The 26,698-nt window shown below is 42.3% G+C and overlaps 3 protein-coding genes across 4 annotated transcripts; 1 reads left to right on the top strand and 2 right to left on the bottom strand.

Moving 5' to 3' along the window:
• Positions 1–685: 685 nt before the first annotated feature.
• On the top strand, positions 686–7,182 carry LOC115671764 (uncharacterized protein At2g33490). 2 transcript variants are annotated; one of them, XM_056309586.1, is made up of 11 exons: positions 686–1,091; positions 1,582–1,654; positions 2,506–2,580; positions 2,662–2,723; positions 2,806–2,874; positions 3,476–3,504; positions 3,588–3,795; positions 3,978–4,148; positions 4,767–4,820; positions 5,292–6,303; positions 6,813–7,182. In XM_056309586.1, the coding sequence occupies exons 1-11, from the start codon at positions 969–971 to the stop codon at positions 6,821–6,823; spliced, it is 1,887 nt and encodes a 628-aa protein (XP_056165561.1). In that variant the 5' UTR covers positions 686–968; the 3' UTR covers positions 6,824–7,182. The 2 variants fall into 2 exon arrangements, with proteins under 2 accessions (XP_056165561.1, XP_030449258.2); XM_030593398.2 differs by having other exon boundaries at positions 689–1,091; positions 3,906–4,148.
• Positions 7,183–7,525: 343 nt separating this feature from the next.
• LOC115671766 (leucine-rich repeat protein 1-like) lies at positions 7,526–9,963 on the bottom strand. The gene is made up of 7 exons (XM_030593402.2): positions 9,802–9,963; positions 9,505–9,637; positions 9,335–9,406; positions 8,857–9,000; positions 8,227–8,298; positions 8,031–8,102; positions 7,526–7,817 (listed from the first exon to the last, which is right to left on the bottom strand). Exons 1-7 carry the CDS (start codon positions 9,881–9,883, stop codon positions 7,739–7,741), a joined length of 654 nt encoding a protein of 217 aa, XP_030449262.1. The 5' UTR covers positions 9,884–9,963; the 3' UTR covers positions 7,526–7,738.
• Positions 9,964–14,717: 4,754 nt separating this feature from the next.
• LOC115672072 (zinc finger protein CONSTANS-LIKE 15-like) lies at positions 14,718–18,828 on the bottom strand. The gene is made up of 4 exons (XM_030593830.2): positions 17,780–18,828; positions 16,861–17,064; positions 15,204–15,463; positions 14,718–15,092 (listed from the first exon to the last, which is right to left on the bottom strand). Exons 1-4 carry the CDS (start codon positions 18,713–18,715, stop codon positions 14,996–14,998), a joined length of 1,497 nt encoding a protein of 498 aa, XP_030449690.2. The 5' UTR covers positions 18,716–18,828; the 3' UTR covers positions 14,718–14,995.
• Positions 18,829–26,698: the final 7,870 nt, after the last annotated feature.

Below are 26,698 nucleotides of genomic sequence, written 5' to 3' on the forward strand. Positions count from 1 at the left end.
ATTTTTCTGAGCGATGTGAGCGATCACATTTTCTAATTCATTCACTCGTATTTTTCGCGAAACGAACGCAATTCAAGATTCGATTATAAAACGATTTGTTTTTGGCGGAAAAAATGTTTTCCTCCGACGACGAGAGGGAGGTTATCCGCGCAAAAAACACGGGCCTTTACGTTCTTGCTTTTTCCTTCTCGCTGTTCTCATCCTGCACACGCCACGCCGCGCGAAGAAACGGCGCGAAACCAGGAAACGTTGAAAAGTCAAAGTCCCCCCCCCCCCCCCACCTTCATTTCGTTTTTCCGTTTTTTTTTTCTTTTAATTTTGTTTTTATAAAATTTCCTCCATTTTTGTATTAATTTTTTAAATAATATTATACATACATATATATATATATTTATTTTTGGGGGGCGATAAAGATCGATCGCGCTCGCGTCATTTGGCATCTACAGTTCCGGACATGACCTCCCAAAAGTTCGAACCCAACCCACCATACGTCTCCTCCTTTGACCACCCCCCCCGCACACGCGCCCAATCAGATACAGAGAGAGAGAGAGAGAGATTTTTCTTGCTTAAATAGGGATTGGTGCTTCGCTCGTTCGTTCCTTAATTTGACTCTCGTTTACCAAGCAAGGAGGAAACCCACCGTCGTCGTCGACCGCCACCTCATCGCCGCCCCCGCCGCCGTCGTCGCCATTCTCTCGCTCCGCCGCGTGCTGGTTCCTCCTCCTCCTCCTCATCCTCCTCCTACTCCTCGAGATCTCGCGACCTCGGCGATCCGCCGGTTCCCATCGAGGCCCGAAGGCGGCTCCTCCGCGCCGCTCGATTTCGGTCGCCCGGCGCTGACTTGGATTGCTCGGGTTCCGTGACGGTGAAGGAGAGCGCGATCGTCGACGGAGTTTTTTTTGGCGTTCCTTCCTTCTCTTCTCTCTTCTCTCTTCCTTTCTTTCTTCCTTCTTCGGCGGGGGTTCCAGATGAAGAATTCGCTCAGGAAGTTGCGAGGGTTCGGAATCCACAACCACAAGCACGTCGGCGCCAGGGACAGGCGGGATCTTCGATGCCTTTCTCAACTGGACGAGCTCGCTCAGGCTTCTCAGGTACCCCGCCTCTCCCTCTCTCTCTCTCTGCGCGCGCGCGCGCGCTCACGAGTAGCTTTTGGCGGCCGCGACAATCTGGAATGAAGTAGAGGGCAAAACAGGTGGCGGTGCGGTTCGGTTTAGGTTGGCGAGCATGTTCTTGCGGTCTCGCGGCGCGGCGTTTGCGATGGATGTTGTTCTATTCGGAGCCGGCCAATTCCGCCGGTGCTTGTGAAGACGGCCGTAATCGGGATGCTTGGTTTTGCTTGCATCGAGCCTATTTGTTTTGAGTATCTGGTGTTTCGTCGCAAATTTCTTGGCTCGTGATTAGGGCCGTTGATCTCCGAATTGATTTCGGTGACCGTCGCTCTTCAGCATGCGATTTCCAGCTGAATTTTCTTTTTCGTTTTTGGAAAAAATGAAGATGCAGGGTTTAAAGCGCATCGCTATCCGTTTCTCGTGGCACACGATTGTCCGCGCTTTTGACTCTATTCTTTATCTTTTGCTGCAGGACCTGGATGATATGAGAGATTGCTATGATAATCTACTCTCTGCTGCTGCGGCTACCACAAATAGCGCTTATGGTACTCTTTTTTTTCTTATTTGTTCCTTCTTTTTCTGGGGATAAGTGTACTTGTGGTGGACAACGAGAGTGTGCTTATGGTAATCGGTAGGACTAGTTGTGTCTATCGTGTTTAGTGTAATACTGAGTATCTAACTCGTCGATGATGTCGTTCCGAAACTGTAAATCAGATTAGCCTGTGCACTCAGAGTAGCTGATGTTGCTGTGTATTTGTTTAGTTCAAAGATAACTCGACTTCCTGCGGTGGCTACAATTTGATCTGTTGCTGAATTATAAGCCCAGATAATCAACTTTGTTGATGCAGCTTCTACTTAACTTTCCTTTGGATTCAGTGTGTTTGATCACATTGGTAAAGTTGTGCCATAAAATGATGTCAGGAGCAAGTGCATTTATAATGCCCCAAACAAAGTGTTTATGACAAGTGATGTCATTTAGATCTAATTGTAGTTTTGTCCCCTATCTATTGTCCGAATTCATGTCAAAACCAATAATGTCATTGAAACTTTGCTGTTTCTTGTTAAGGCAATTTCTTGACTGATTTTGAAGTCAACTTCTCTTGTAGTACGTTGACGTGATCGCTAATGAGTTCGCCGATCTTCATTTGTATAAAGTATGCTCGGATGCTAGTAACTTCCTCGAGATGAAATCTCTTGCATCTCTTTCAAAGTTGGCTTCTGGCTGATGGTGAATGTCAAGATTTTTTTGGTGTGATGAATGCAATTGTAGTGACCGTGCTTGGCTAATTTGGTTTAAACCTTCGACGTGCTAATGTGCCAATAACTGATGTAAGTTCTGCTCGACTCCGTCATTTTCTGGAGATCTTAAGCAATGTTATCGTCGCTGTACTTTCAGAGTTCTCAGAGTCTTTGCGGGAATTGGGTGCTTGTCTTCTTGAAAAGAATGCATTAAATGATGATGAAGATAGTGGTAAGTATGTACATGTTTGTTTGGGAGTGCACGCGAGTGCCGAGAAGGAGAGAGAGACTTTGACCGCTTCTTATAATGCAGGAGAGGTATTGCTCATGCTTGGTAAAGTACAGTATGAACTCCAGAAACACCTTGATGCCTATGTAAGTCCTTTCTCAGGTTTGAAAAGCTGGAAATAGTTTTTCTACTACTCAATCATGCTGACAAATTCTTAATTATTTTCAGCGCTCTCACATATCACGGACAATCACAATCCCTTCGCAGTCTCTTCTTAATGAACTTCGAACGGTTGAGGTTTGTCTGTTTGGATCATCTTGTATCATCTTCTTTATTTGAAGTAATTATGATTAGGTCGTTATTTGCTTATGATCCTAGAATGGTTCGATTCAGCTGACGATGACGGTATTTTTTAAGAAACCTGTTCCCTACCTGGTGTTGTTAACAACTACGCCAGACATTTGGCAGTGGCTTTTAATGACTATAGACTCCTTTTGCTCCATTACCACTGTGTCTGGTTTTCTAGGGTTCGCAACTTTAGGTTCTCAATAATAACAAGGGATCGGGTTGTCTTCATGTTGGCAGCTGCGACAGTGCCTCTTGATCAAGAAAGACCTGTAGCCTTATAGTGGAATATGTTTTCTTTTGTGCTATCAGAGAATGTGAGTAAAATACTAGGCCCATTAATTAATTGGCTGAACGTGGCATTTGGATGCAAATGTTTAATTCATCAAATGGATTTGCATCATCGACTTATGACTCCTACGTAGTTCGTGAAAATGAGTATAGCTTCAGCATTCTTGTGGTATTTTATCTTTAGTTAGTGAGTAGCTTTTAGATGACCAAAAAAGTAGTGATGGTAACAATTACTAAGGCTTTTCTGTTGACGTTGATGCAGGAGATGAAGCAACAATGCGATGAAAAAAGGTACTTATTGGTTATTGGGTTTGTTTTACTTTCAATTCTCCCTGTTGAGGTTACTGCTTTTTCACACTGGTTGCGGTCCACAGGAGCATATATGAAGACATGCGAAAGAAACAGAGAGAGAAAGGTCGATCAAGAACTGTTAAGGGAGAGGTTTTCACCCAGCAGCAACTCCAGGAAGCTCATGAACAATTTGACGTTGAGGCGGCCATGTTTATATTCCGGCTGAAATCTCTGAAACGAGGGCAATCTCATAGTCTTCTTACACAGGCAGCTCGTCATCATGCTGCTCAGGTTAATTTCTCAGTATTTCTTTTTCATCCCTCCCTTTTTATAGGTGTGATGCCAGTTAAAACCACGTTAGTCATAAAGGCAAGGCTACTTACATTAGTTTTGTGCAATAGTTGAACTTCTTCAAGAAAGCCCTAAAGTCTCTTGAGGCGGTGGAGCCACATGTACAGTTTATTTCTGAGCAGCAGCATATTGATTACCCGTTCGATGGACTTGAAGATGCTGAAGGGGATGAAATGGATGATGATCAGGATGATGACAGTTATGACGCTCGTGATGATGGGGAATTGAGCTTCGACTACGGGCAATCTGATCAAGCTCCAGTGACTGAGGCAAGTATTACGCGATCAATGGAGGTAAACATCTATTCTACCCCGATAGGAAGTTGTTAAAGGCTACATCTTTCCACTTAAAAATCCGTACCTTGTTAGGCTAATTTAATTAGCACCACATTTATTTAGGGGAAAGTGGTTACATTTTGCAGGTATTGATGAATATGCATCGAATATGCCACTCCTATGCACGTGCATGCACTCAGAAAGTCATTTCCTTGTATTTCAGAGTCATGCCTTTACATCTTTACTGGGCAGATGTCTTTTGTCCAGTTACAGAAGTCATTCCTTACTTGGTGATGGATTAATAACAGCATATGAGACTGAAAATTCTAAGTTTAATACATAGTCTAAGGTGGTTCACAACTTTGTTCATGTACTTTTGAGCCACAATCTCACTGAGAAGACACATTGAAGAAAATAGTTGACAGTGTGGTTATTCTTGGTCCAATAAATGGTCTGCAGGGCAAAGCATGTATATCCTGAACCGTGGTCAAATTTACGACATGGTGTTCTATCTTTATTGTATAAGTAATTAGCGATACGATGAACCTTTGGCGCTGAAGCACGACTTTTAGTCTTCTGCTAACTTCATCTTAGCATCTTGCCATATTAACTTGTCAGCAATTAACTTTTGTGCAGTTGGATCAGGTGGACCTTACATTTCCTCAAGCTCCAACGGCTGAAGCCATGAAGGTAGTACCTGGCTGGTTGCTTATCTTTTGTGCATGTCCTGGGTCTATGCTCATGACTGTATCTGGGCTGGAAAATGTATTTCCTATAGGATGATTTTGAATGCTTTTATGTTCTCCCACTCTAAGTTTGCTGAATCCCATTAGTACCATGCCTGATCTTTCTTCTATATCTGTTTGATTAAAGGAGCTCTCTTACTGGAGACATACGGTTGAAATACGGACAAAGATTGTACAAGCTACTTGTCATATGGCCCGTTATAAGCATATCAACCTTTTCCAATGAGTGGGAATGCATGCTGCATATGTCTAAAAACGCCTTTGCAAAACTCAAGGGTCTAGATATATTCGAATATACTTTTTTCCACTGTGACATTTGTTTCTAGGACTTGCAGTTAACTGTGTTCTCTTTCCAGTTGATGTCAAATGCCATATAAGATGCAGAAGAAACGTTATTAATCTTGTCGACGTGCAGGAAAATGCAGAGAAAATTGTTCGGGAATATTTTGGTGGAGAAATCAGGAAGATCACCCAGTCAGCCCCACTCTATCCAGAAAAGAAGTTGGATCCTACAGACAAAATGGGGCCAATGAGACAATCATCAACGCGGAAACTTCAAACCTATGTCTTGCCCACACCGATGGATGCGAAGAGTTCAATCACCACATCATCAATCAAACCATTTCCACCCTCCAGACAGACTAGTTTGAGCTGGCGTAACCCAAAGTTGTGGCATTCATCTCCCCTGGAACCAAAGAATATTGGGAGAAGCTCAGCTGATGGGAAATTCTCGGGGACTTCTGTCTCGAATAATCATGGCATTTTCAAGGAGAGTAACAACAATGCCACATCCCCATTACTACCTCCTCCTTTGGCAGACGGGCTCTTATTCACTAATATCGATCCCCTCGGTGCTCCTGGTTCTAAGAAATTCAAAAGACAAGCATTCTCTGGACCATTGAATAATAAGCCGCAGCCTAACCAGTCAGCGCCATCGGAACATCCCCATTTATTATATTCAGGACCAATCTTGCGAAATCCAATTTCCCAACCACTTTCATCTCCTCCAAAAGTGTCTCCAATGTCTTCTCCACCTCTTACATCCTCGCCTAAAATAAGTGAGCTCCATGAGCTTCCAAGGCCCCCTGCCAGTTCAAACACCGTATCTAACAGACATTCAGGATTCGTGGGTCATTCAGCTCCATTGTTCTTGCGAGGACAAGATCTTTTGGTTAAGAAGGAGCCCATGGCAATGACTTCAGCATCCCCACTGCCGATTCCTCCTCAGGTTGTCCCCCGTAGTTTTTCCATTCCTTCAAGTGGTTTGAGGACAGTGATCTCGCGGGGTTCAAAGCCATCGGAAGTTCCAATTATCATAGAGACAGCCGAAGATGTGTCTTCTCCGCCTCTAACGCCAATAGCTCTATCTAACATCCAGCATCCACCAACTAATGCACGAGCTATCCTTCCATCCGTCCGGATAGGAGGTAATTAAAAAGCCTCTGCTGACGGATATTGTTTACTTAAGAGGGGATGCCTTTAACAAATGATTTACTTGCCATCAGGGAAAATAGTTTTGAAAGAATCGAATTAATCCTATTGGAGTTCATGTCCGGCAATATATTAGTGAAAGAGGATTGAACAGGCCCATTCATTTTTATCATCTGAATCACTCAACTGGTCTATTGATTGCATTCTTTATGATTATATTTACTTTTGTAGACTCTAGGTTCTAGCTACGTTGAGCCTGCCTTTGTTTTCGGTGTCGATTTCCTAAGTAAATAGAATTTCGGTGAATCTTTGATGGGTTTGAAACATTTTTAACACTTGCTTTACTAGTTTCAAGAAGCGTTATTCTGTAATTACGGTTATTTTGCACAGCTTCCCTTCTGGTTAGGCGAAAAATTTGGTCTTTATCTGTTCCTAAATAGCTCTAGAGCTTTATACCGGTGCCTCAAAACTCATTTTTGAAATCCTATGTATTTGCTGGATGCAGGGACAAACTGATGATTTCATTTGTTGGAGCATTCTTTGTGCAATCCATGGGTGTCCAATACAAGGTAGCTTGTGGTAATTTCTCGCAGTTGCATATTTGTAAATATATATTTTCCCCCTTAAAGCCATTTCTGGGGGGAGCCGTCGGTAGGGAATTACGTAATCGTCCTAACGTGTTGAGCCAGGCAATTTGTACATACTCATAGGAATTAAATACGAAGATGTTTTTGGCTTTCTTTCCACATTTTGACACGGACAGATCTCTTTTGTTTAGTAGTGGAGTGGGAATTCATTCTCCCATTAGCAGATCATAGCCCCACTAATGTCAAGCACAATTCAGTAATGCAATATGCCATTCGGATTCTTGAACACGTCCTCATGAATTGACAAGTGAGACCTGTGTTGAGACTTGAGAGTGTGTACCTTCTCTTTTGGTATGCATCATTTCTTTCCCCTCTCAACAAGCTTTCGAAACAGTTTGGCATCTGCGATGGTAATGAGTTTCCCTGTTGCTCATGAGGATGCTAACCTCGAATCGATTTTCATAGTTATTGCTACTGCGGTTCATCACTCACGATTGTTGATCGTGCCAGTTTTGAGTCCTGTCCTGTTCATCGAACAAATTGTTTACATAACGTGTAGCGTTCATGTGAAGAGGCGTGCTTCATGCAAATGTATACGCATTGCCCTTTGACGAATTGGGACACAATCGAGTCGCTTGAAGTCTACCCGTTCAAAGATGGTCACTGCCGACAGCTATGTGCAATGACTGCATATCACATGCTTCTCCATCTGATAAAAACCAAATCTGCAAGGCATTACAAGGTACATGAAATGAACGCTGTGTACTAAAAACAGGAGGAGGGTCTTTTGATTCTGGAATCGGTGGAACAGCTCAACTCTGCTCTTTGGGTACGACATGATCCGTCAGTTGCAGCTCCCTCCAGCGTCGTATCTCACAAATCCTACCAGCTCCGGACCTGCCAATCTGGGATTTTTGGCGTAACTGCAACCAAAACAACCCCCCGTCTTAATTGCTTTGACTCGTACAACAACTAAAAGGCAGTAGGAGCGCACAAAGTCAAACACGACAGGACATCACAGGTTCCCACCACACAACACAACAAAGAGAGTTGTTGCCGAGTTCAGTGAGTGCGTGCCGGTGCTGGGTCTTAAAGGAAAATTCACGATGGAGGGGGGGAGGGGTGGTGTCTCGAACCTCTGCTCTGAGAACTTGGAAAATGAACCGGAGGTCGGAATAGTACCGCACAAATCATTGCTCGACAGGTCGCTGCACGATCAGGTTTCCAACTCGAAGGAGTGAGATTTCACGACATGAAGAAAAAACCATCTTATTCCCACCATACGAGGAAATTAAGACAAATGAAAAAACGACGAGAAAAAGAGAGACTTACAGAATCTTGAGATTCCGGAGCTGGGTAAGCTGTCTGGGGATTTCACCGGTCAGCCTGTTGCCGCTCAGTCGCCTGCATGGCGTGGACCAGTAACGTTACAAACAGTGCCATCATTACATTACTTTTTTTTACCCCATTTCATTTTCAGAACCCACAGAACAAAAAGAAAGAAAGAAAGGAAGAAGCAAAGGACTTTATCATGTGGCCTCGTTGAAAACGATAGTTAATAAATGCTTCTTCATAATTGCTTTTCAAACCGCTGAGGAAGAGTCCGAGATATGACAAGATGTCTGATGAAAGGTCCGGTTGACCGACCCTCATCATCAAAACTGAGGATGAAAAGCCTTCGGATTGGAAAGATAATCTAAATACTGAAAAGAGATGAACATAACAAGCACGGCTTAACATAAATCAAAGACAAGATGCTGCTACGCTTGCATCTTCATACCGCCATAGCTCCTCCTAGTCCTTTTACCATTGGCCTCAAGGTTTAAGAAATTCCCATAATCTCTAATGGTGAAAACATCGAAGCGCGGCCATTAATGGTGAAACGGGTTGAGATGATTATCAGCACCTCTCTAAAGTCATTTGCTTTGTAGGGAAAAAAAGAAGGAAGAGAGAGGTGCTCACAGGAATTTGAGATTGGAGAGCTTGGAGAGAGAAGCAGGAATGGAGCCGGTAAGGTTGTTCTGGTACAAATCCAAGCTCATGAGGTTCTTCAGCCCTCCAAGCTCTTCCGGTATAGCGCCCCTTAAGTCGTTCATGTACATCTCCCTGCTCACACGGATGCATTTGTCCAAATGATTTTTATCGATTCCATGGCGAAAGACGAACGCTTTATCATACGAAACCAGAGCACAGAACGACCCACTAAATTTCCGCAGACGGATTGTGTGCCGAACAAGAGCGTGCGGTCACGCAGTATGAACAACATGCAACTTGTGTGTGTGTGCTTAGTACTTCCACCTTAATAGAGAATTGAACTCGTTTCCTCCCATCCAGTTTTGTCAATTCTGGCGATCAATGCATCTCCAGAACACATTCTCCGTTTCGGCCAAAGATAAAGAGGACAGTACGCAAAAACAGGGATGATAAGGGAATTACTCACAGATACTGAAGGTGCTCGAGCTTCCCCAGCTCGGGAACGAGACTACCTGACAGATTCGCATCCCCCAGGTCTCTGCATCAACATATGATACCACGGAGAGAGGAAGAGAGATCATGCGACAGATAGAGAGAGAAAGCTTTGCAGAGAAAGAATAAGAAGAAGAAGAATACAGTCGGGTCACCCGATTATGGCGGTCGCAGGTGACATGAAACCAAGTGCAGGGATCCACCAGGGTCGGGTCCCAGCTCTGCAAAACGCTATCCGGGTCCTTCACTGCGCTCCTCAACGCGTACAACGCATCCCCTGCTCGTTTCTCCGAAATCATCACTCACCAATCATATCTCATAAAGCGACGAGACCCCAACAAGAAAGGCAGAAAAAGATGGAACTTTGAAGATACAAGAACGAAGAATGCTGCATGCGTTTCTTCCCAAGTGATTTGCTCCTTTTCATCTTCATCTTTTTACCTTCTGAGTTTGCGCTGGTGAGGTTCAGAGGCGCTGACAGGAGGAGCAAACAGGCCATATGGAACAGGGCCAAGAACGCCATGAGTTGAAGCTTTGTGCGTAAGAAAGAAACAGAGGGAGAGACAGAGAGGTGAGAATTGAAATGAAGTTGGCTTTGTTCTTGGCTGTCTAAAGACAAATTCATATATTTATATATTTGTGAATAAATTTTGTAGATAAATCTCAATATATGGGATATTAGTCCAATAACTTCTTTTATTGTTGCCATTCCTTCTTCTTTTTAAAAAAAAATAAAGATAAAAATAAAGCGAGGCACCGATATTATAGACATGGGCAAGAGAAGAAAAACAAGTTTGGTGTGCCGTAATTACAAAGAAGCAGCTGGCAACTCACTTTGAGCATGATCTTGTCTCGACCCTTTTCGCATGTAACGCCGTGTGAAGAGTCGAAAGACTTTCATAATAATCATGCCCCAAAAGTACAATTAAATTTGACACAATTAAGGTTGTAGGAATCGTTCGCGTTCTATATAATCTCTCTATTCTAGTATATATATAATATCGGGAGAGTTAACTTATTGTTAGGAAAAGCTTTACAAAATGACTAGGCAAAGTTCTTTTCTCTCACTCGCCTCAACAACTTGATTTTTCAGATTCTAAAAGAGAGAAAAGAAAGAAAGAAAGAAAAAGAGCAAACCTTCCGCGATAGAGAGCACTCTAATCGTGGCATGGGTTGTGCCCCGAACACCCGGGCACGGTAGCCGAGGTTATCCTATTCATCTTTTCAATCGGTTCAATGTAGTGTAAAGGCTTTTCACAGTGATGAAATGTCGCGAGACATAATATATTTGACAAGAAGGAATACGTATGAGCAACGAGGCCGAAGCCCCTCGAAGCCTTCTTCTTCTTCTTCTTCTTCTGTTTATTGCCCCCTCGATTTTTGACAAAGACAGAAATGAAATGAGAAATTGGAGTGCATGCGGATGTTTAAAGGGTTGATGGGGAAATGGCGCGGGGGGAATCTGAGACATATCTTTTGGACTCGGGGAATAAAAGTTTCGCAGTTTCAGCTTTTTATTTTCTTGAGGAATAACAATTATTGCACTATTGTCCTACTGGAAAGGCTTGTCTTCGGGTTGCAGAAGGAATAAGCTTTGCTTGTATCCCACTTTATTTGTTTCTGTTGTTCAGCAATCATATTATACATTTCCATAAATTATAGGCATGCTTAACCAAAATGTTGAGCACACAGGGAGTGCCTCTTTAAGCGAGCGGTTTCAGATTTCGTATAGGATCCACCTGGCACCTCGATATAGCCCGTTGGAACAGGTTCCTTGTTTTCTGGAATTTGAATATACTTTGGAGCCTAGATCCTTTCTTGTCACAGGTTTAAAGGTCAGTTTTAGGGTTACCCAGGTTCCACATGTATTATTAATTGAACAATTAGGTGAATCATCACCTTGTATGATCACCGCTTGCTGCTATAATCTACTGACCACAAATTATATTTACATACAAACGAGATTATGAAATATTAACAAAGTAAAAGTCTCCTTCATAAAATAAGAGCTTAAAGGTACACTCATCATCGGACGCTATAAAATACCGCAGGATCACGCAAAGACATAAACCATAAAAAACACACAAACTTGTTTCAGGTTCCACTTACCTAGAACCTGGAACTTACCCATCGAAACAAGTTTCCCAATTTTTGAAACCTGCAACTTGGAAATAGACAGGTTTCCACTGGTCCGATTATTTGGTTCTAGGTTTTACCGTGAAATCATGCTCTTCCCTAGTGCTTATTAAAAAAATGCATATATATGATAGAAAATAGAAAAGAATGTGAGCAACAGGTGAATACAAATCAATATTTCCGTAGCAAGTGTTCTGGACCCTTACTGCACCTTTTTACTAGTAAAAAAAAAGCCTGCACATTCCCTTAAAAAAAGGCATACCAATATTCGAGCAATCATGGATATAATAAAACGTGATATATTTTTCTTGATCTCCGATCAAAGAGAAAAATCACCGGCACTGAATAATTAAGGATGAATGCGGTTGGTGTTTATAACTTACAACTCACCAATCAAAGATAGGATTGAAAGAAGATTGGGGGATGGAGGAAAACATTACCATCTTAAAACCATATTTTGTTGAGCCGGGGCAGTAAATATTAGGATGAAATTAGTGTTCTGAATGATGTGGCAAAGTGCGCCATACTCGACGAGAATTTATGTAACGTCGCTTAACTCGATAAATCATTTTTTGTAGAGCCCGGGCAGTAAATATTAGTAATTTTCGTATGGTGATGATGCATCTCCTTTCTTTTGACCTTTTTTTCAGGTCATTTGACAAGACATATAGTCACTGTGGAGAGCCGGGACATGTTACTTTTTCCCCCCTTCTTCAGAGCAAAATTGACTTTCCATACGGACCATCGATCGTGTAATCACTTTCGCGCGGTCACTCTTTGGGTGTTTTTTGGGCCGAATGGAGACTTTGGATTGGACCTTACACATTTTTTTATTTTTTTTGGTCTGTATTGGACCTTATAGATGAGAAAGCGAAAACCATCGCAAATTGGCATCTCGTGCTCAATTACTGCCGTAAAATACCTAACCTAATCTCATGAATTCGGTAGGATGCGATTCAAAACTTTTGGCGACTGGCTTGGATATTAGGTTTACCTGTGGGTGATGTGAAGAATCGAATCTGTCATGCGATTGATTCATATGCATGTGTTCGCTCTTTAACCACGAGCCGACCCTTTGAGATTTACTTTGCACGACGGCCTTTTGAGTTACTGCTATTCAAAGTGGATTTGGGCTAGGAAATTAGGGCATACTAAGATCTTGCGAACGTGTAATACGGACATCTTACTTTGTTTTTCTACTATTGTTTGTAATATTAAACAATATCGCCAGAGATGTTGAAATTGACTACTAAAATGATGTGGCGGACTCTTAATAATATATTGCGCACGAACAATTTATGTAATGTTTAGTCAAGATTGTTATGTTATTTAGTAAATTAATTTTATGGATCGGTCTTAGTATTTGTAGTATATTACTCAATCACATAAAATGCTGGCAACACCATGGGACTTGGACTTTAATAAGAAAAAGCACAATCAGAGATTATCTTGGTCAATCCTTAATCAAACTTCATAAGCACTAATTCTTTAAAAATTCCCTAACTTAAGATCCAATTCAAATTTTGCCTCAAGCTTTTTTTTTTGTTTCAGAAAAAATCACCAACTTTCATTTTAGTCTCAAATCTACCCCCATTTACCACTTGTCCAAAAATCACCAACTGAATTTTCAAACTTATCAACATCTAAAGGCTGTTGTTGATCCATACGAGGGAGAGGATATTGATGAAGATGCATGTTTTGATAATAAATTTCTAGGTGGTTTTGATGTTGATTATTTTGAAGAAATTAATGATGATTTTTGGAATTATGGGCAAATTTGGTATTAAAGTAAAAGTTTGTGATTTTTTTAGACAAAAAAAAGTTTGAAGTAAATTTGAGACTTAAAGTAAAGAGTTTTTTTAAGGAATTAGCACATCTTTATAAATTTCCCAATCAAGTGATCTTGAGGGTTGTCTCGAGCCATGCACATTGAGATTCAGAATTAACGGTCAAAATGTAATCGATTTCATGAACAACGAGCTCAGTTTCTTAAATGTAGATAACAAAGACAGCCAAAACATTTTTAAATTGGTCATCACCGTTTTAATACATAGATAACATCACTCCCATTTCCTTTAGTTTCTTAAATGAAGATAACAAAGACATCCAAAACATTTTAAAATTGGTCATCACCGTTTTGATACATAGATGACATCTCTCCCATTTCCTTTTCCCCTAGGAATACATTTGCTTTGCGGAAAATGAATGATTTGGACACATTTTTCTAAAAATGATCAATTATATTACTTTTAAAAATGAATTAATTGAAAAATATTTTCATCGTCCACAGATATATGTAAAACATAAATTATTGTCGATAACAAAAATATTTTTTTATCGACTAATTATTTTAAGCGATTTTTTTTAAGAAAATATTTTTCGAATTGTTCATTTTCCCAAAAACAAATGAAACCTTAGATTTTCAAGGTTTCATAGTTTCTCCTAATCTCGTTCTAAGTTCTAATAATCAAACAATAGCATGTAGTTCTGACGCTTTGCATGTAGCAACTTGTAATAATTTCTGCGTGCATGTAGTCTAGTACAAAGCAAAGGAGTCAAATAACTTGGCTTGATATCAGAATAATATCAGATTAATATAATAGGGTTTGTCCTAGCACTCAGTACGGCCCATAATATAAGCCAGACTGGATTAGGGTTTAGAGCTTCCCGGGGGCGCAGTTGAACTTTTCTCTTTTGTTCTTGGCAAATGATAATACATACCTGGTCAATGCTTTTAAGTTATTAACACATCCGAGAGAAATTGAAAACCGACACAATAGAAAACCGAACACCTTACAAGGATTAGTACTTTTGACTCATGAAGTTTTAGGGTTCGACGAATCAACTCGTCAAGCTGAGTCATTTCAGCCGATTTGCGAATCTCAGTTCATATTATTTCATCGAAATTTTGCTATCTTACCTAGTTGCATCACCAAAAGTTCCATATAGAGCTGAGATATTCACAATCAATAAGCAATGACCAGCCTTGTGTAGTTTCTACCTACGCCTCTTCCCTTTCAAAGATTGAAGACTAAAGTTCTTTCTAAAGCCCCCATCAAAGACTCAAATCTGTCTGAAACACAAGAATCTCTACGAAGAGGAGGAAGGTACCATAGTTACTTATTGGGCTAACTTGGTCTCAGATACCTTCTCAATGACCTCTGATCCCAAATTTTTTTTAAAAAAAATCACCCTTTATGATAAAAAGAGAAAAGAAAAAGTGAACCCAAAAAAAAAAGTTTGTGCCTTCTTGGACTAATCATCAGGTATTCCGAGCAAGAATGCTGATATGAAAGATGAAAAGGATGGGATGACTAATGAGTAATGACAGCAAACACACGTAATCTAAGACTTGCTCAAATCATACACTACAACATGGGGAGAGACTGATTGTCAAAAGATTATTTACAAGCAAACAAAGAATTAAGGGAAAAAAGAGAGAGAGAGAGAGAGAGAGTAAAGAAGGGAGCAGCTCATCTGGCAACTACAGGCAACCCAATCAAGGGGCTTCGCTAGCCTTCACGAACCGACCCTTGACTCGCTTCCTAGTGTCAGCTCTCGCCTTCCTCGACTCATACCTTATGTGCTTGTCGTATCTGTTCGTGATGAGAAAGAATCGATGGTTTAATGCTCGCGAAGAAGTGCCCTAAAGCGGGGAAGCTGTTATGCGCTGGAAAGAAAAAAGAAGAGGATAGACAAAAAGACACCTCCGGTTTTTCTTCTTCTCCTTGTAACGGAGCATGGCGTTGCCTCTGTTTTGAGCCAGTAACTCCAAGTCGGCCTTTGTCTTCACCACTGTTTCACTGCCACTCGTGATCAATGTCTGATCCGCAAAATTGTAACTCTTGGAGTTAGCAGAGCCTTTAGCTTTAGCAAGAGCTGAACCAGACGATGGCCTGGGCACGGGTAAGTTGTTACTCTCAGATGTTGCTGGCTCTTGGCTAGCAGCCAGGTTACTTGAACTGGCCTGCGGTGTTAGAAATAATCTGATATTCACTTTGAGAAGAGAAGCTTGAATGTAGAAGTAGAAAGATATTTCTAAGTCTGTCTCAGTAACATCAGAAAGTGCAAAGGTTACCAGCCTTTCCGTCTCAATGAAGTAGAGAATATATGACTTGAATACATAAACTAAATAAATCGTGATTCCTATTCACCAAAACAAAATATGATTCCTACAGTGCCCAAAGGGTTCTTGTCAAGCATATACTAATATAAAAAGTACGATATTTAAAGCATTGAACATCACGAGAAACATAAGTAAATTGAAAACTGTGACATTTCTTATTTGATTACTTAACAAGTTTCTCAGGGACGCTATACAACAAAACCCATATGACCATGTCTAGTTTTACAGGGAAACAAAAACTATTCTCTAGAATGAGGTTTTGAAAACATGATGATTGAATGATATAGTCACAGTATCATTGGTAACATGCAATCAGTAACATCACACAAAATCATGCGATATACACAAGTTCACTTGCAAGCTTTGATCAAAGGATATATTACATTTCGACATGATATATTGTCAATCATCTTTTGTCAACAAAATCTAGATGCGAACTTTGTCTCATTTAACCACTAGGGCAAACCTTAGTGGCCACCCTTCCTACTTGGGAAGGGGGAGGTGGGGAGTTCGATCCCCCACCTTCTTAGAGGGTCAGTGGTAGGGACGTTTAGTTTCAAATGTAGATTTTGGACTTCCACACCCTACAAGGAGGTAGGGCAAAAGTTTGAGAGTGAGTTGAAAGTTAAAGTAGGATAGACAAAAAAAAAAAACTTTGTCTCATTTCAAAGAAAAAAAGAAAGGAAATTAAAGCGCCTAATGCTAAGCCTTGTGGCTCTTAAGCATAAGAAAGCCATCACATCGACGGAAGGTACGGTTATCAAATCACACCAAACTTCAGACATCTTAAGGACATGCAACGGCGTGAAGCATTGCCTAGGCCTACAGGTTGCAGGAACAAACAACACCAAGAAATGCAGCACATAATGGGGGGCCATAGGCATGTTTCATACAATTAAACTGGTAATCTCCATCTTGAAACTTCAAGATGGTCTAAGTGGCAGATTGGCAGGAGAAGAACAAGAAATTTGAACAAAATATTTGAATGTCTATGCATCTATTCCGGAACAAAAACAGTACAATATAACGGATGGTGCAATCCAAGAGGCAGATACTTGTACCTACTGTTATCGAAACCATAATTCATGTTCAGCTAAGATTTGATCATCAGGTGTTTCTTAGCTAGTTCTTGTCAAAGCGTTCCAGGCCTTGTCGAGCAAGATATAAAGATAAATAAATGCAAGACGTGAATCAGGACGGAAAAAATGTGGAGGTACTTAGACGTTAGACTCGCTTACATTGTACAACGAACTATCTTCGGGCATGACATAACCATTCAGCTGGTACACATCCCCCAACATTTTTGTAGTCGTGATTGATGTCTCTTTCATTAGTTCATTGTAACTCTTGATCATAAAACCTTCGTTACTTTTGCCATATCCAACTTCCACTGCATTAGCTTCTTCTTGGCTCCTCAACTGTCCCAAGTTGAAATCCCAGATCTGAGAGGAAGCAAACATACCAACGGTTAGCTTCACTACATACTACACAAAACAACAGTTTGACCATTTAAGAATCACATGAGTAAACATACTATCACAGAACGGGATTAAAATGAGAAACAGCATCAAAGCGCAGCGAACTTAAGTCCTCAAAGTCCAAGAGAAGCTCGGCCTAGGGGTGTGTGCCAGAAACGACCGAACAATGTAAGCGAAAGACTAAGCAAGTCCTCAGAAATCAATGATAGGCTCATAACCATAATCAACGCGAGAATGCTGCACTCTTAGAATGATAAAAGCCCGTCGCTAAAAAGTTGCATGAGAGAGAGTTCTTGATCTTCGATTCCAAATTGATTACAAAACCAGTGAAAACGAGAGGAAGCACTACCACTGCAAGAAGCCAAGGGCTTTCCCAGAAACAGAAATCATCACATGAAGAATGCCAAAAAGAGATCCAGCCCTAAACCCAACACAACCTCTGGAGAGCTTCTGACATGAAAACTAGGCCGTTTTCCAAGAGCACGACGGTCGGGAAAATCAGTCACCAGCCCCAACCACTCGTAATCAACACACGCTAATAATAAAGCATGAAATCTATCATTGCAAGAAGCCATCCCCAGATCATATGACGAACTATAAGCACCAGACGTAGCTAACTGACCAACTAAAAGGCTAGAAATCAAGTAAACCAAAGTGAAAACGCAATCAAAATCCAAACCTGAGTACTCTGGCCGCCAACATTCCTAGTCCCCACCCCCGCGGCACGCCGTCCGCTCTCCTCCAAATCTCGCTGCGTCGGGAACATCAGCAAAGAAGTAAAAGTGGGCTGCTGTTGAAATGGCTGATGATGATCCATCACCACCGCATCAACCCCATCACTCCCGTGTTGATGCTCCCCACAGATCCCTTCCCCATCCTCCGGCCACGCGGCCGTCGTCCTGTTCGGCGTCCTCGGCACCAAATTATCTCCTCCCCCTCCGCCTCCTACTCCGCCTCCGCCTCCGCCGTCGGAATTATCCTCGAAATCCCTCTTCAGCAACTCCACCAACTGCTTATGCATCTCCTGCTTGCGCCTCCCGCAGTTCGTCCGACCCGTCGATCCCTGCTTGACGACGCCGGGGTAGGGAGCCGACAAAGCCGTGTCGTTGGGCACCATCAGGTCCTGAAACCCGAACCCGTTTCCGCTGGCCCCGTACACCCAACCCTCCATGCTCGAAATCACCTCTTGCATCAGCTGGCCATCGTTCCGGGGGAGGCCCGAGTGGCCCGACTTCTTGTCCTCGTCGGCGGCCAAATCGAGGCCCAAGAGGGAGGCGAGCTCGAGGGCGGAGGGGCAGCCGGAGAAGCCGCCGACCCGGGAGCGGAGGTGGGAGGAAGGGACGGGGGAGGCGGAGTGGGCGTCCCAGTCGCAGTCCTGGCAGAGGACGAGGTTGTCGGTGGAGCAGCGGGCGGAGGCCGGGGCGGAGGCGCAGTTGTCGCAGATCTGGGAGCGGGGGTGCTTGCGGGAGAGGAGGTTCGCGGAGTGGACGTGGTGGTCGCACAGGAGGCACAGCTTGGCCGCGTCGCTCCGGCAGTAGAGGACGGCGAACCGGTCGGTGCAGAAGTCGCAGGGGACCCTCTTCTCGCCGGCGGTCCTCGAATCGGGGCTCGCCATTTTCGTGCCCTTCTTCTCTCGGTCGGGCAGACACAGACGCACGCGCACGCGCAGACACCTACCTACGACTGCGGTGCAAGTATAGGAGCAGCAAAGGAAGGAAGGAAGGAAGGATAGAGGAGAGAGAGAGAGAGAGAGAAGTTCCTTCTTATGGGGCGAAGGGATTGCTGGGATTTGTTTCAAAAAGGCACATGAGAAACACGAAACATATGAGCATATGACCTCTCTCTCTCTCTGTATCTTTCGGAGCGTTTTACGTTTCCATCGACACTCATCCCTTCTTTGGTTAGGGAGTCCTTACGAAACACTTCGTTAAATTTGCTTAGTTATGCAAATATTTGACTTTCGAAATAGTTTTCGTGTACATCATGAGAACAATCGGTATACTTACTCCTTTTTTCATCTTGTTGAGATTTGTTTTTCGGTTAATTAATCGATGCCCCGATGGGATTATTTTTGAATGAGATCGTGAGGTCGGCCATTCCCTTTCGAAGCTCTTTCGTGTGCGCTCGCAATAACGAGGAGGAACGAGCATGTCATGGCAATTAGGGGTGATTAGTCTCTGGGTGATCTGGTTCTCACTCAAGAACCGAAAATCAAATCACCTGATCTTGGAATCGGACCGGATTGGACCGGTCGGTCCGATCCAGTTTTCGGTTGGTCCAATGGAACCGGTTGCAACCTCATGAGTGTTGAAAACCATAAGCACTTCCACCATTATAAGCAAAATCCTAAACTGCAAGATCCCACAACCTCACATTCCTGTTAGCCTATAATTTATATTTTGTATGAAAAAGGGCAAAAAATAGGGAATTGGATATTACCTTGGTGAGATGCAAAAAACAGAGCAAGAGAGAGAGAGGCGAGAGTCGAGACTTGAGATGAGATCGAGAGAGGGAGATGTTGAGCTCGGGCGAGACGGACGCGACTCAGGTGAGAGAAGGTGGTGCTGTCTGAGAGTCGGGCAAGAGAGGATGGTGCCGTTTGAGAGTCGAGCAAGAGAGTGACTGAGAGAGCCATGAGTCGTAAGTGACAGTCGAGCAAAGAGAGGCGTGAGAGAGAAAGAGCGATTAGGGTTTGTGATTGTGAAAGAGGCGCGAGAGCCGAGAGGGAAAGAGTGAGCGTGAGAGAGAACGGGGAAAGAGCAAGTGTGAATATGTGATTAGGGTTTCTTTAAAGATTTTTTGGAAAAAAAAAATATTCGATCCGATTCGGGCAATCTGAGTGAGTGGGTCCACCCTTTCGAACCGGGAATGGGACCGAAAAATATCGGTTCCAATTTTATGGAACTAAGAACTGGACCGGCGCCTTTGGGAACCACCTAGAATCGGTTGGTTCGGTCTGATCCGGACAGTTCCCGTTGCTCACCCGTAGTGGCAACCCCATCATTTTGCGAGCAGCTTTCTTACATAACATTAAAAGGAGTTCCATACTCGCTACCCAAATGTTCATTTGGAGCATAACTAATCCTACTTTGAGCAGAGTCCATCATTGCCGAACCTCAACCAACGCATTAGAGAAAGCAGGATTTTATAAAATCGAAAGATAACTGAAAAACTTTAAACGGCGACGAAGAAAATTACACATGATATGAATACAAGTCTTAGTCAACTCGACCAAACCATCCCGATGATCAATGTATTTCGATTTTCGGCACGAGTGACGAAAGTAATTAGATTTCTGATCATGCCATGTGAGTAGAAATGGCTTGATGCACCGTGTCAATATGGAGTGGTCGTGCCTTTCATGTTATCGGTTGGCTTCAATGTTTGAGCTCACAATCTGACGCGATGCTTAACTACTATATCCAAACCCTAACTTGACTTCACTTGATCATCCTTATGTCAACACTAAACTAGCGTTGGAAGTTTTAATTCAAGTAATACAAATTGCAAAACGAGGCAGAACGATGTTCATCTCGCATCTGCGATTTTTAAGCATCTAGCTATGACATTCATTAGTTGATTACAACTAGTAACAAATTATTAATTGTCGTTAATTTTTTTTATAATTTGTGTAAAACCGGAACATGTATTTTAGCATAAATTACTCGTTAAACTGTATCCGGTTCCATATGAATCTTCATAGAGTAAAGTCAAACATAGGGACTCGACGATAGTTATATAATTTCGAATTGCCGCCGTTATGTGATGCGAGAACATTTCATATTGTATGCGATCACATTATTTGTAATATCGAGGAAAGATAGTGAAAACGTTCCAAAGGAATAGTCAATAGGAAGAGCCGCGCACGATGGTAGAATTTTCCAACGCAATTGCTGATTTGCAACATTCAAAACTCATTAAAATTGATATTATTTTTTCTTTCCATCGAATAGAATTTCACGGTATCGAACGAGACAAGCACAGGTCCTGGTCGGAAGCAAAACGAATGGAGAGCGCAAGAAAAGTGCTTCTTGCAGAGAGCACGCGATCGATTTCTTTATCATTTTAGAGTCTTATCAAAGTAGATACTCAATGGACTGATGCTCCGAGGTCGGTTAACCTTCAGGCAAAATAACAGGAGCTCGAGGACGGATTTGGAAATATCAAAAGTGGAAGTCCTTTCGGGGAAAGGAAAGTCTTTTCTGACCCTCTTAGTTTTTTCTTTTTCCGGATCCTGGTTATTACCTCAATTCGGCAATTTTCCCCAAAACAAAAAATTTCGGCGACCTTTTCCAAACGGCACCCCACCACCCCCACCACCCCCACCCCCTCTCCCGGCCCACCAATTATTCCGAATTTAAAAATCAGCCCCCGGAAATGTTATTTTATTGGGATCTAAGTCCATTTTCAAATCCCAAATTCACCCCCACAAACCCAACCTCGGATTTGATTAAAGGCCAAATTGGGGTGGGGAGATTGAATTTGGACAGCTCTGGGGCTCGCTCGATCCTTTTGTCCGTACGGGTCAATTTGTATTATTCTTCCTCTTTTGGGTCCGCCATCGTGGTGGTGGTGGTGGTGGTGGTGGTGGTGGTAGGTGTTTTGAAGTATCGCAATCAACAATTAAGACGAATAATTTATTAGATTACGAGATTAATTTAATCGCGATAATTGATGAAAAGGGAAAGGAGGGAAAAGGAAAGGGAAGAATCGGGTGCTGTCGAGTGCATGCTTTCCAATTTTTGGTGGGTCGATGTGTCTCGTTTGATGGGAGGAAGATTTGGATTTTTTTAATATCGGCCCATCCAATAAATTGGAAAAGCCACATTAAATTAAGAAAATTCAAGCTAGGTTTAAAATATTGGCTTTTGAATAATCACTATTTTGGTTTTTTTTTGCTCACATACGAGGAGTTCTGGTGGTCTATTGGCTATACCCCCTTATGATCAATAAGCGCGAAGCTTAGTTGCTTCCTTTTACTTTTTTATTTTTTAATTTATCACGTGCTTCATGCTTGTGCTTATCTGGCAATTTGACGAAAAGGTTGTCGTAATTTACAAAGAAGATTCCCTAATAACATATGAAAATTGCTCATTTGTTGGGGGGGGGGGGGAATTTTTAGTTATTAAGATAAAATTTTATTAGGTCGAAGGCCGAAAGAAATTCCATGTAAATTTCGCAAAGCCCTTCAAATTCATTCGAATATGGCAGGGTCGATGTAGGGGAATAGTGTCAAAAAAGTCCTAAATCTTTTGTATTAATGCCAATTTAGTCTTAAACCTTTTTTTGTGCCAATTTAGTTCTAAACCTTTTGTATTGGTGCCAATTCAGCCCTAAACTTTTTGTCTTTGTGCCAATTCAGTTCTTCCGGCCAATTTTGGCTGGATTTTGTTGTCGTGGACGCCGATCGGCCACCGACGCTGACGTGGACAACTTTTAATAATATGTTAATATTTTTTAAAATTTTTATTTATTTATTTTCCCTCTCCTCCCTCCTTCCTCTAGCCAGTCGTCAGTCTGGCGACCGGCCAGAGGCCAGAGACCTTGCAGGCCACTGGCGAGGCTCGCCCTTGCCAGCAATGGCGAAGGCGAGTCTCACCATGGCTGGGTGAGGGTGGACCTCGCCAGATCTGGCGAGGTCGTGCTTTGCTTAGCCGTCGGCAAGGCTCAAGCCCTCCCCATAGGCCTTCGACCTCGTGGCCTCCGACGAGGGCTCGAGCCTCGCCTGCGGCTGGGCAAGGCTCGACCTCGCCGGAGGCCGCGAGGTTGAAGCCTCTGGCGAGGGTCGAGCCTCGCCCACCCAGAGTGAGGCCGTCCTCGCGGCCATTCGGCGAGGGCGAGCCTTGCCAGTGGCCTTCGACCTCGCGGCCTCCGGTGAGGTCGGGCCTCTGGCCGGTCGCCAGTCCGACAACCGGCTAGAGGAAGGAGGGAGGGGAGGAAAAAAAAAGAAAAAAGAAATAAAAATTCAACAAATATTAAAATATTATTAAAAGTTGTCGACGTCAGCGCCAGTGGCCGATCGGTGTTCACGTTAGCAAAATCCGGCCAAAAATAGTCGGAAGGACTGAATTGGCACAAAGACAAAAGGTTTAGGACTGAATTGGTACAAATGCAAAAGATTTAAGACTGAATTGACACCAAAAAAAGGTTTAGGACTAAATTGGCATCAATACAAAAGGTTTAGGACTTTTTTGACACTTTTCCTGTTGATGTAGCTAGAAGAAAAAATCTCCCCATTCTCATTCGTACCCTTATTTTTTATCTTCATTTCTAAACACTTAAAACTTTATTTAGATCACAACGCAGTCGTTCCCATTCACTTCCAACGTCAGTCTCGACCCTTCGATCTCTACCATTCTTCCCGTCGATCGACTCTCCACTAAGTACAATGAAAAATCCGCCGTAGAGTCGGTGACGAATCAACTCGGTCCAATTGACGATCAAAATCTACGTACTTCTCAATTATTAGTCACGTGATTGTATACCACAAATTGATTGTTAGCTTTCATCCTCTCATTTCTTCTCATTTCCCTCTTCCTCTCTCTCGAAAACGCATCACCCCCAAATAAATCCCCTAAATTCAGGATCCCGTCTCGAGATATTTCGCAACACTAAGTTTCACATCAATGCCTCAAATCAAAATCTGTCTCCAAGCCTCCCACTAGCGTTCCATCATCGAGCCATCGGGGAAAAAAGGCTGCAACAGTGATTAGCACAGCATAAAGAGCGCTTAGCTGAGAGTAGGAGGGCTTTGTCGCGAGATTAAGACTATATTATAGTTAATAAAAGACGAGATTACGAAGATCATCGTCGTGATCATGGTGGGCGGGGGGGGTCATCGTCGTGATCATGGCGGGCGGGGGCGGGGGGGCGGGGGGACCACGACGGGGGAGGAGGGGGAACGCAAATCACGTGGAGACATGACGCATCGATGAGAGGCCGAGACGCACAAATCAAAAACCAAAAGCAGAAAACTGTATATTATACCTCAAATCATCGAGAGTGGGGAGATACATATTGTGGCTACCTAGGTTAAAAAAATAATTAGATGGCGATGGCGTCATGCATGACGCATGCACGAAAAGCGCACCAGTCTTCCTCTCTCGTCCTCTGGGGCTCTCTGCCCACCGTCCTCCCGTCCTAGGAGGCATCTTTCTGTACTTTCCACCACCATCGCCACCATCCTAGGATTATGTTCGGCTCTTGTCGTCGATCTTCTTGTTGTTGCTTAGGGTTTAGCTTTCTCGTTTGTTTATGTATTTACTTACATGGTTGTATTGGATGGTCCAATGAGGATGTGTTTCTGAAAGTGTTTGATGGGATCGAGCAAAGGGAAGCTCGAAGCAAGTTCGGGTTGATTCCTGAGAGAGATAGAGAGAGAGAGGTATCGTTGCGATTCGGTTTAGAGAATTCTTTGATGCATTAGCACGAGGGGTTTTGTCCCTTCCATAGCGGGGATGATGATGAATCCATGCCACAAATTATTGTACTATCGAATTATTGTTTGAAACGAATTCTTGTACTATCAAATTATTGGTTAAGCACAAGAATTTGTGGCATGGCTGTCAACCAATCGAGCGAACAGTTAATCGCAATATTAATCGTTATCTTTGAATAAGCATTTGTCGTTATGTAGAAACAATATGCCCGTGGTCTCGGAACTGGTTACTTGCGAGTAAATTTGATTTGAGCTGGCTGAGTCAGGTAGCTTAAAAGTTTCTGCCCACCAATTTAAAAATTTTGACGCGGAATGATTGGGCCTTAGGCAGGTCCATGCGAGGCCTATATGGGCGAGCCCGATCCACATTAGGAAATTATTTGTCTAGACTTGCTCGAATTGTGCTTTGGAGTTTATTGGCTCGGAGGGGTGTAACGAGCCCTTAAACCCATGATAGGTTTCCCTACAAACCATCCAGATGTGATGTTTGTGTTGAAGATTATGGGTTTGAGAGAGTAGATAGTGTTTTGCTTGAAGTATTACATCAAGAGGCGTCGAGTTTGGAGCATTTCAGCGGTGTTACTTGGCGTAGGTAAACGCAGAGTTTATATGTAATTTATTGGGACAGTAAATATGAAAAAAAATAAATGCTTTAAACCTATTGGGCTTGTATGTGAACATATTATTTGGACTATATTAATAATATATCAGCAATCTCTCTATGTTCACCATACGCACAATCCAATACGGTGGTCAGTGTAATGTTCAAACAAATATGAATCATCCACATTCAGTCCAAGACAATCAACTTGGATCGGTCAAAGAGTTTTAGCTCTAAATATTAAACTCAATCATAATTTGCAATCTAAATAAGTGAATCATCCTTATCATGAATACATTCGAGATCGGCACATAAAATTAAATATGAAGAGTTTGATTCGGTCTAAACTCATCCAAATCCCAATATCCAAAATAAATCTCAGAATCAGTTCACAACCAACATATGCATAACAGTCAATTATAAATAGGCCATCCAAAATAGTCCAAAGCCTTATAAATACAAGAACCAAGCACAATAATGTTCACAAAATAGATATAGCAAAATGGAAGTCTCAAGCAAATGGACTCCATCAAAATGGGCAATAGCAGGTGACTTGTCAAGTCCCTACATACTCTAAATGATATATTCATTCATCTAGTAGATCATCTTTGTCAGGATCCCACCTAGTAAAGCTCTCCTCCATCTCTGCCATCCCCTGTAGAATGTCAAATATGAATTTTATATTATTCTGAATTCAATCAGGCAGAGAAGAACATATATTAATGTCATAAAGCATCATAATATCATGTTCATAAGCATCAAGCCAGTTTCATAAACTATGAACAAGGCCTAAACAGTTTGAATTACAAAGAGCCATCAACTTCGGTTTATTTGTAAGTGAATAACCATTGTCTAGTTTCAAAGAACAGGACCAATAGTCATGTCACTTACAATAACCAACAGGCTTCTTATGCAAACAACTATCTCTATATTTCAATTTGGAATGTCACAATTACTAATTCCTTAAAGTCAAATAATCTAGCATCAAGCTTGGAATGAGATCATTTAACCAAAGGATAGTCCAACCTAGTTGGATTGTATCATCAAGTTTGGAATGACACAAGCTCCCCAGATAGAACCTTTGAATTGGGTTAACGTCATCTTCATTAAGTTTGGAATAAGAAAACTCACCCTTTTCAAATTAATCAGCAACCATGAACATCGATGAAACACATAAACTGTGCTTATCATTGTGGCCAACAAAGGAAGATTCGATAATGCAAAACATACAATTAGAAGGTAAGTAAATGGTAATTAAGACGTATCTACATAGTCTTTAACCCCATTTCCCCCACTGTTTTGAATAATCGATCTGTAGGCATACCCTTCGTGAGAGCATCGGCCATGTTATCCGTCGATTGCACATCGATCAAGGTGATAACTCCTTGTTCGCACAGATAATTCAACAACGCATGTCTTAACTCACATGCCTTCTCTTGGAATTAAAGAGAGCATTCTTGACGATTTGGACAGCGGCTTGATTATCACAGAACAAGTTTAAAGAATTAATCTTTAGCTGAGTCAAAGGAATATCCATAATCATATTCTTTATCCACTCT

The sequence above is a fragment of the Syzygium oleosum genome, unplaced genomic scaffold (genome assembly GCF_021117445.2).
Source record: "Syzygium oleosum isolate NSW1041296 unplaced genomic scaffold, Sole_v2.1 Sole_v2.03, whole genome shotgun sequence".
Taxonomy (NCBI): domain Eukaryota; kingdom Viridiplantae; phylum Streptophyta; class Magnoliopsida; order Myrtales; family Myrtaceae; genus Syzygium; species Syzygium oleosum.

Bases quoted from the DNA above. Each gene is read 5' to 3' on its own strand.
- LOC115671766 (XM_030593402.2), bottom strand. From the start codon at position 9,883: ATGGCGTTCTTGGCCCTGTTCCATATGGCCTGTTTGCTCCTCCTGTCA. The intron at 9,638-9,801 runs GTAAAAAGATGA...AGAAACGAGCAG, and splicing joins CACCAGCGCAAACTCAGAAG to GGGATGCGTTGTACGCGTTG. The intron at 8,103-8,226 runs GTAAGTCTCTCT...CTGATCGTGCAG, and splicing joins CTCCGGAATCTCAAGATTCT to CGACCTGTCGAGCAATGATT.
- LOC115671764 (XM_030593398.2), top strand. From the start codon at position 969: ATGAAGAATTCGCTCAGGAAGTTGCGAGGGTTCGGAATCCACAACCAC. The intron at 2,581-2,661 runs GTAAGTATGTAC...CTTATAATGCAG, and splicing joins AAATGATGATGAAGATAGTG to GAGAGGTATTGCTCATGCTT. The intron at 4,821-5,291 runs GTAGTACCTGGC...GTCGACGTGCAG, and splicing joins CAACGGCTGAAGCCATGAAG to GAAAATGCAGAGAAAATTGT.
- LOC115672072 (XM_030593830.2), bottom strand. From the start codon at position 18,715: ATGGCGAGCCCCGATTCGAGGACCGCCGGCGAGAAGAGGGTCCCCTGC. The intron at 15,464-16,860 runs GTAAGCGAGTCT...CTAACACCGCAG, and splicing joins AAGATAGTTCGTTGTACAAT to GCCAGTTCAAGTAACCTGGC. The intron at 15,093-15,203 runs GTGTCTTTTTGT...CATCACGAACAG, and splicing joins GAGAAGAAGAAAAACCGGAG to ATACGACAAGCACATAAGGT.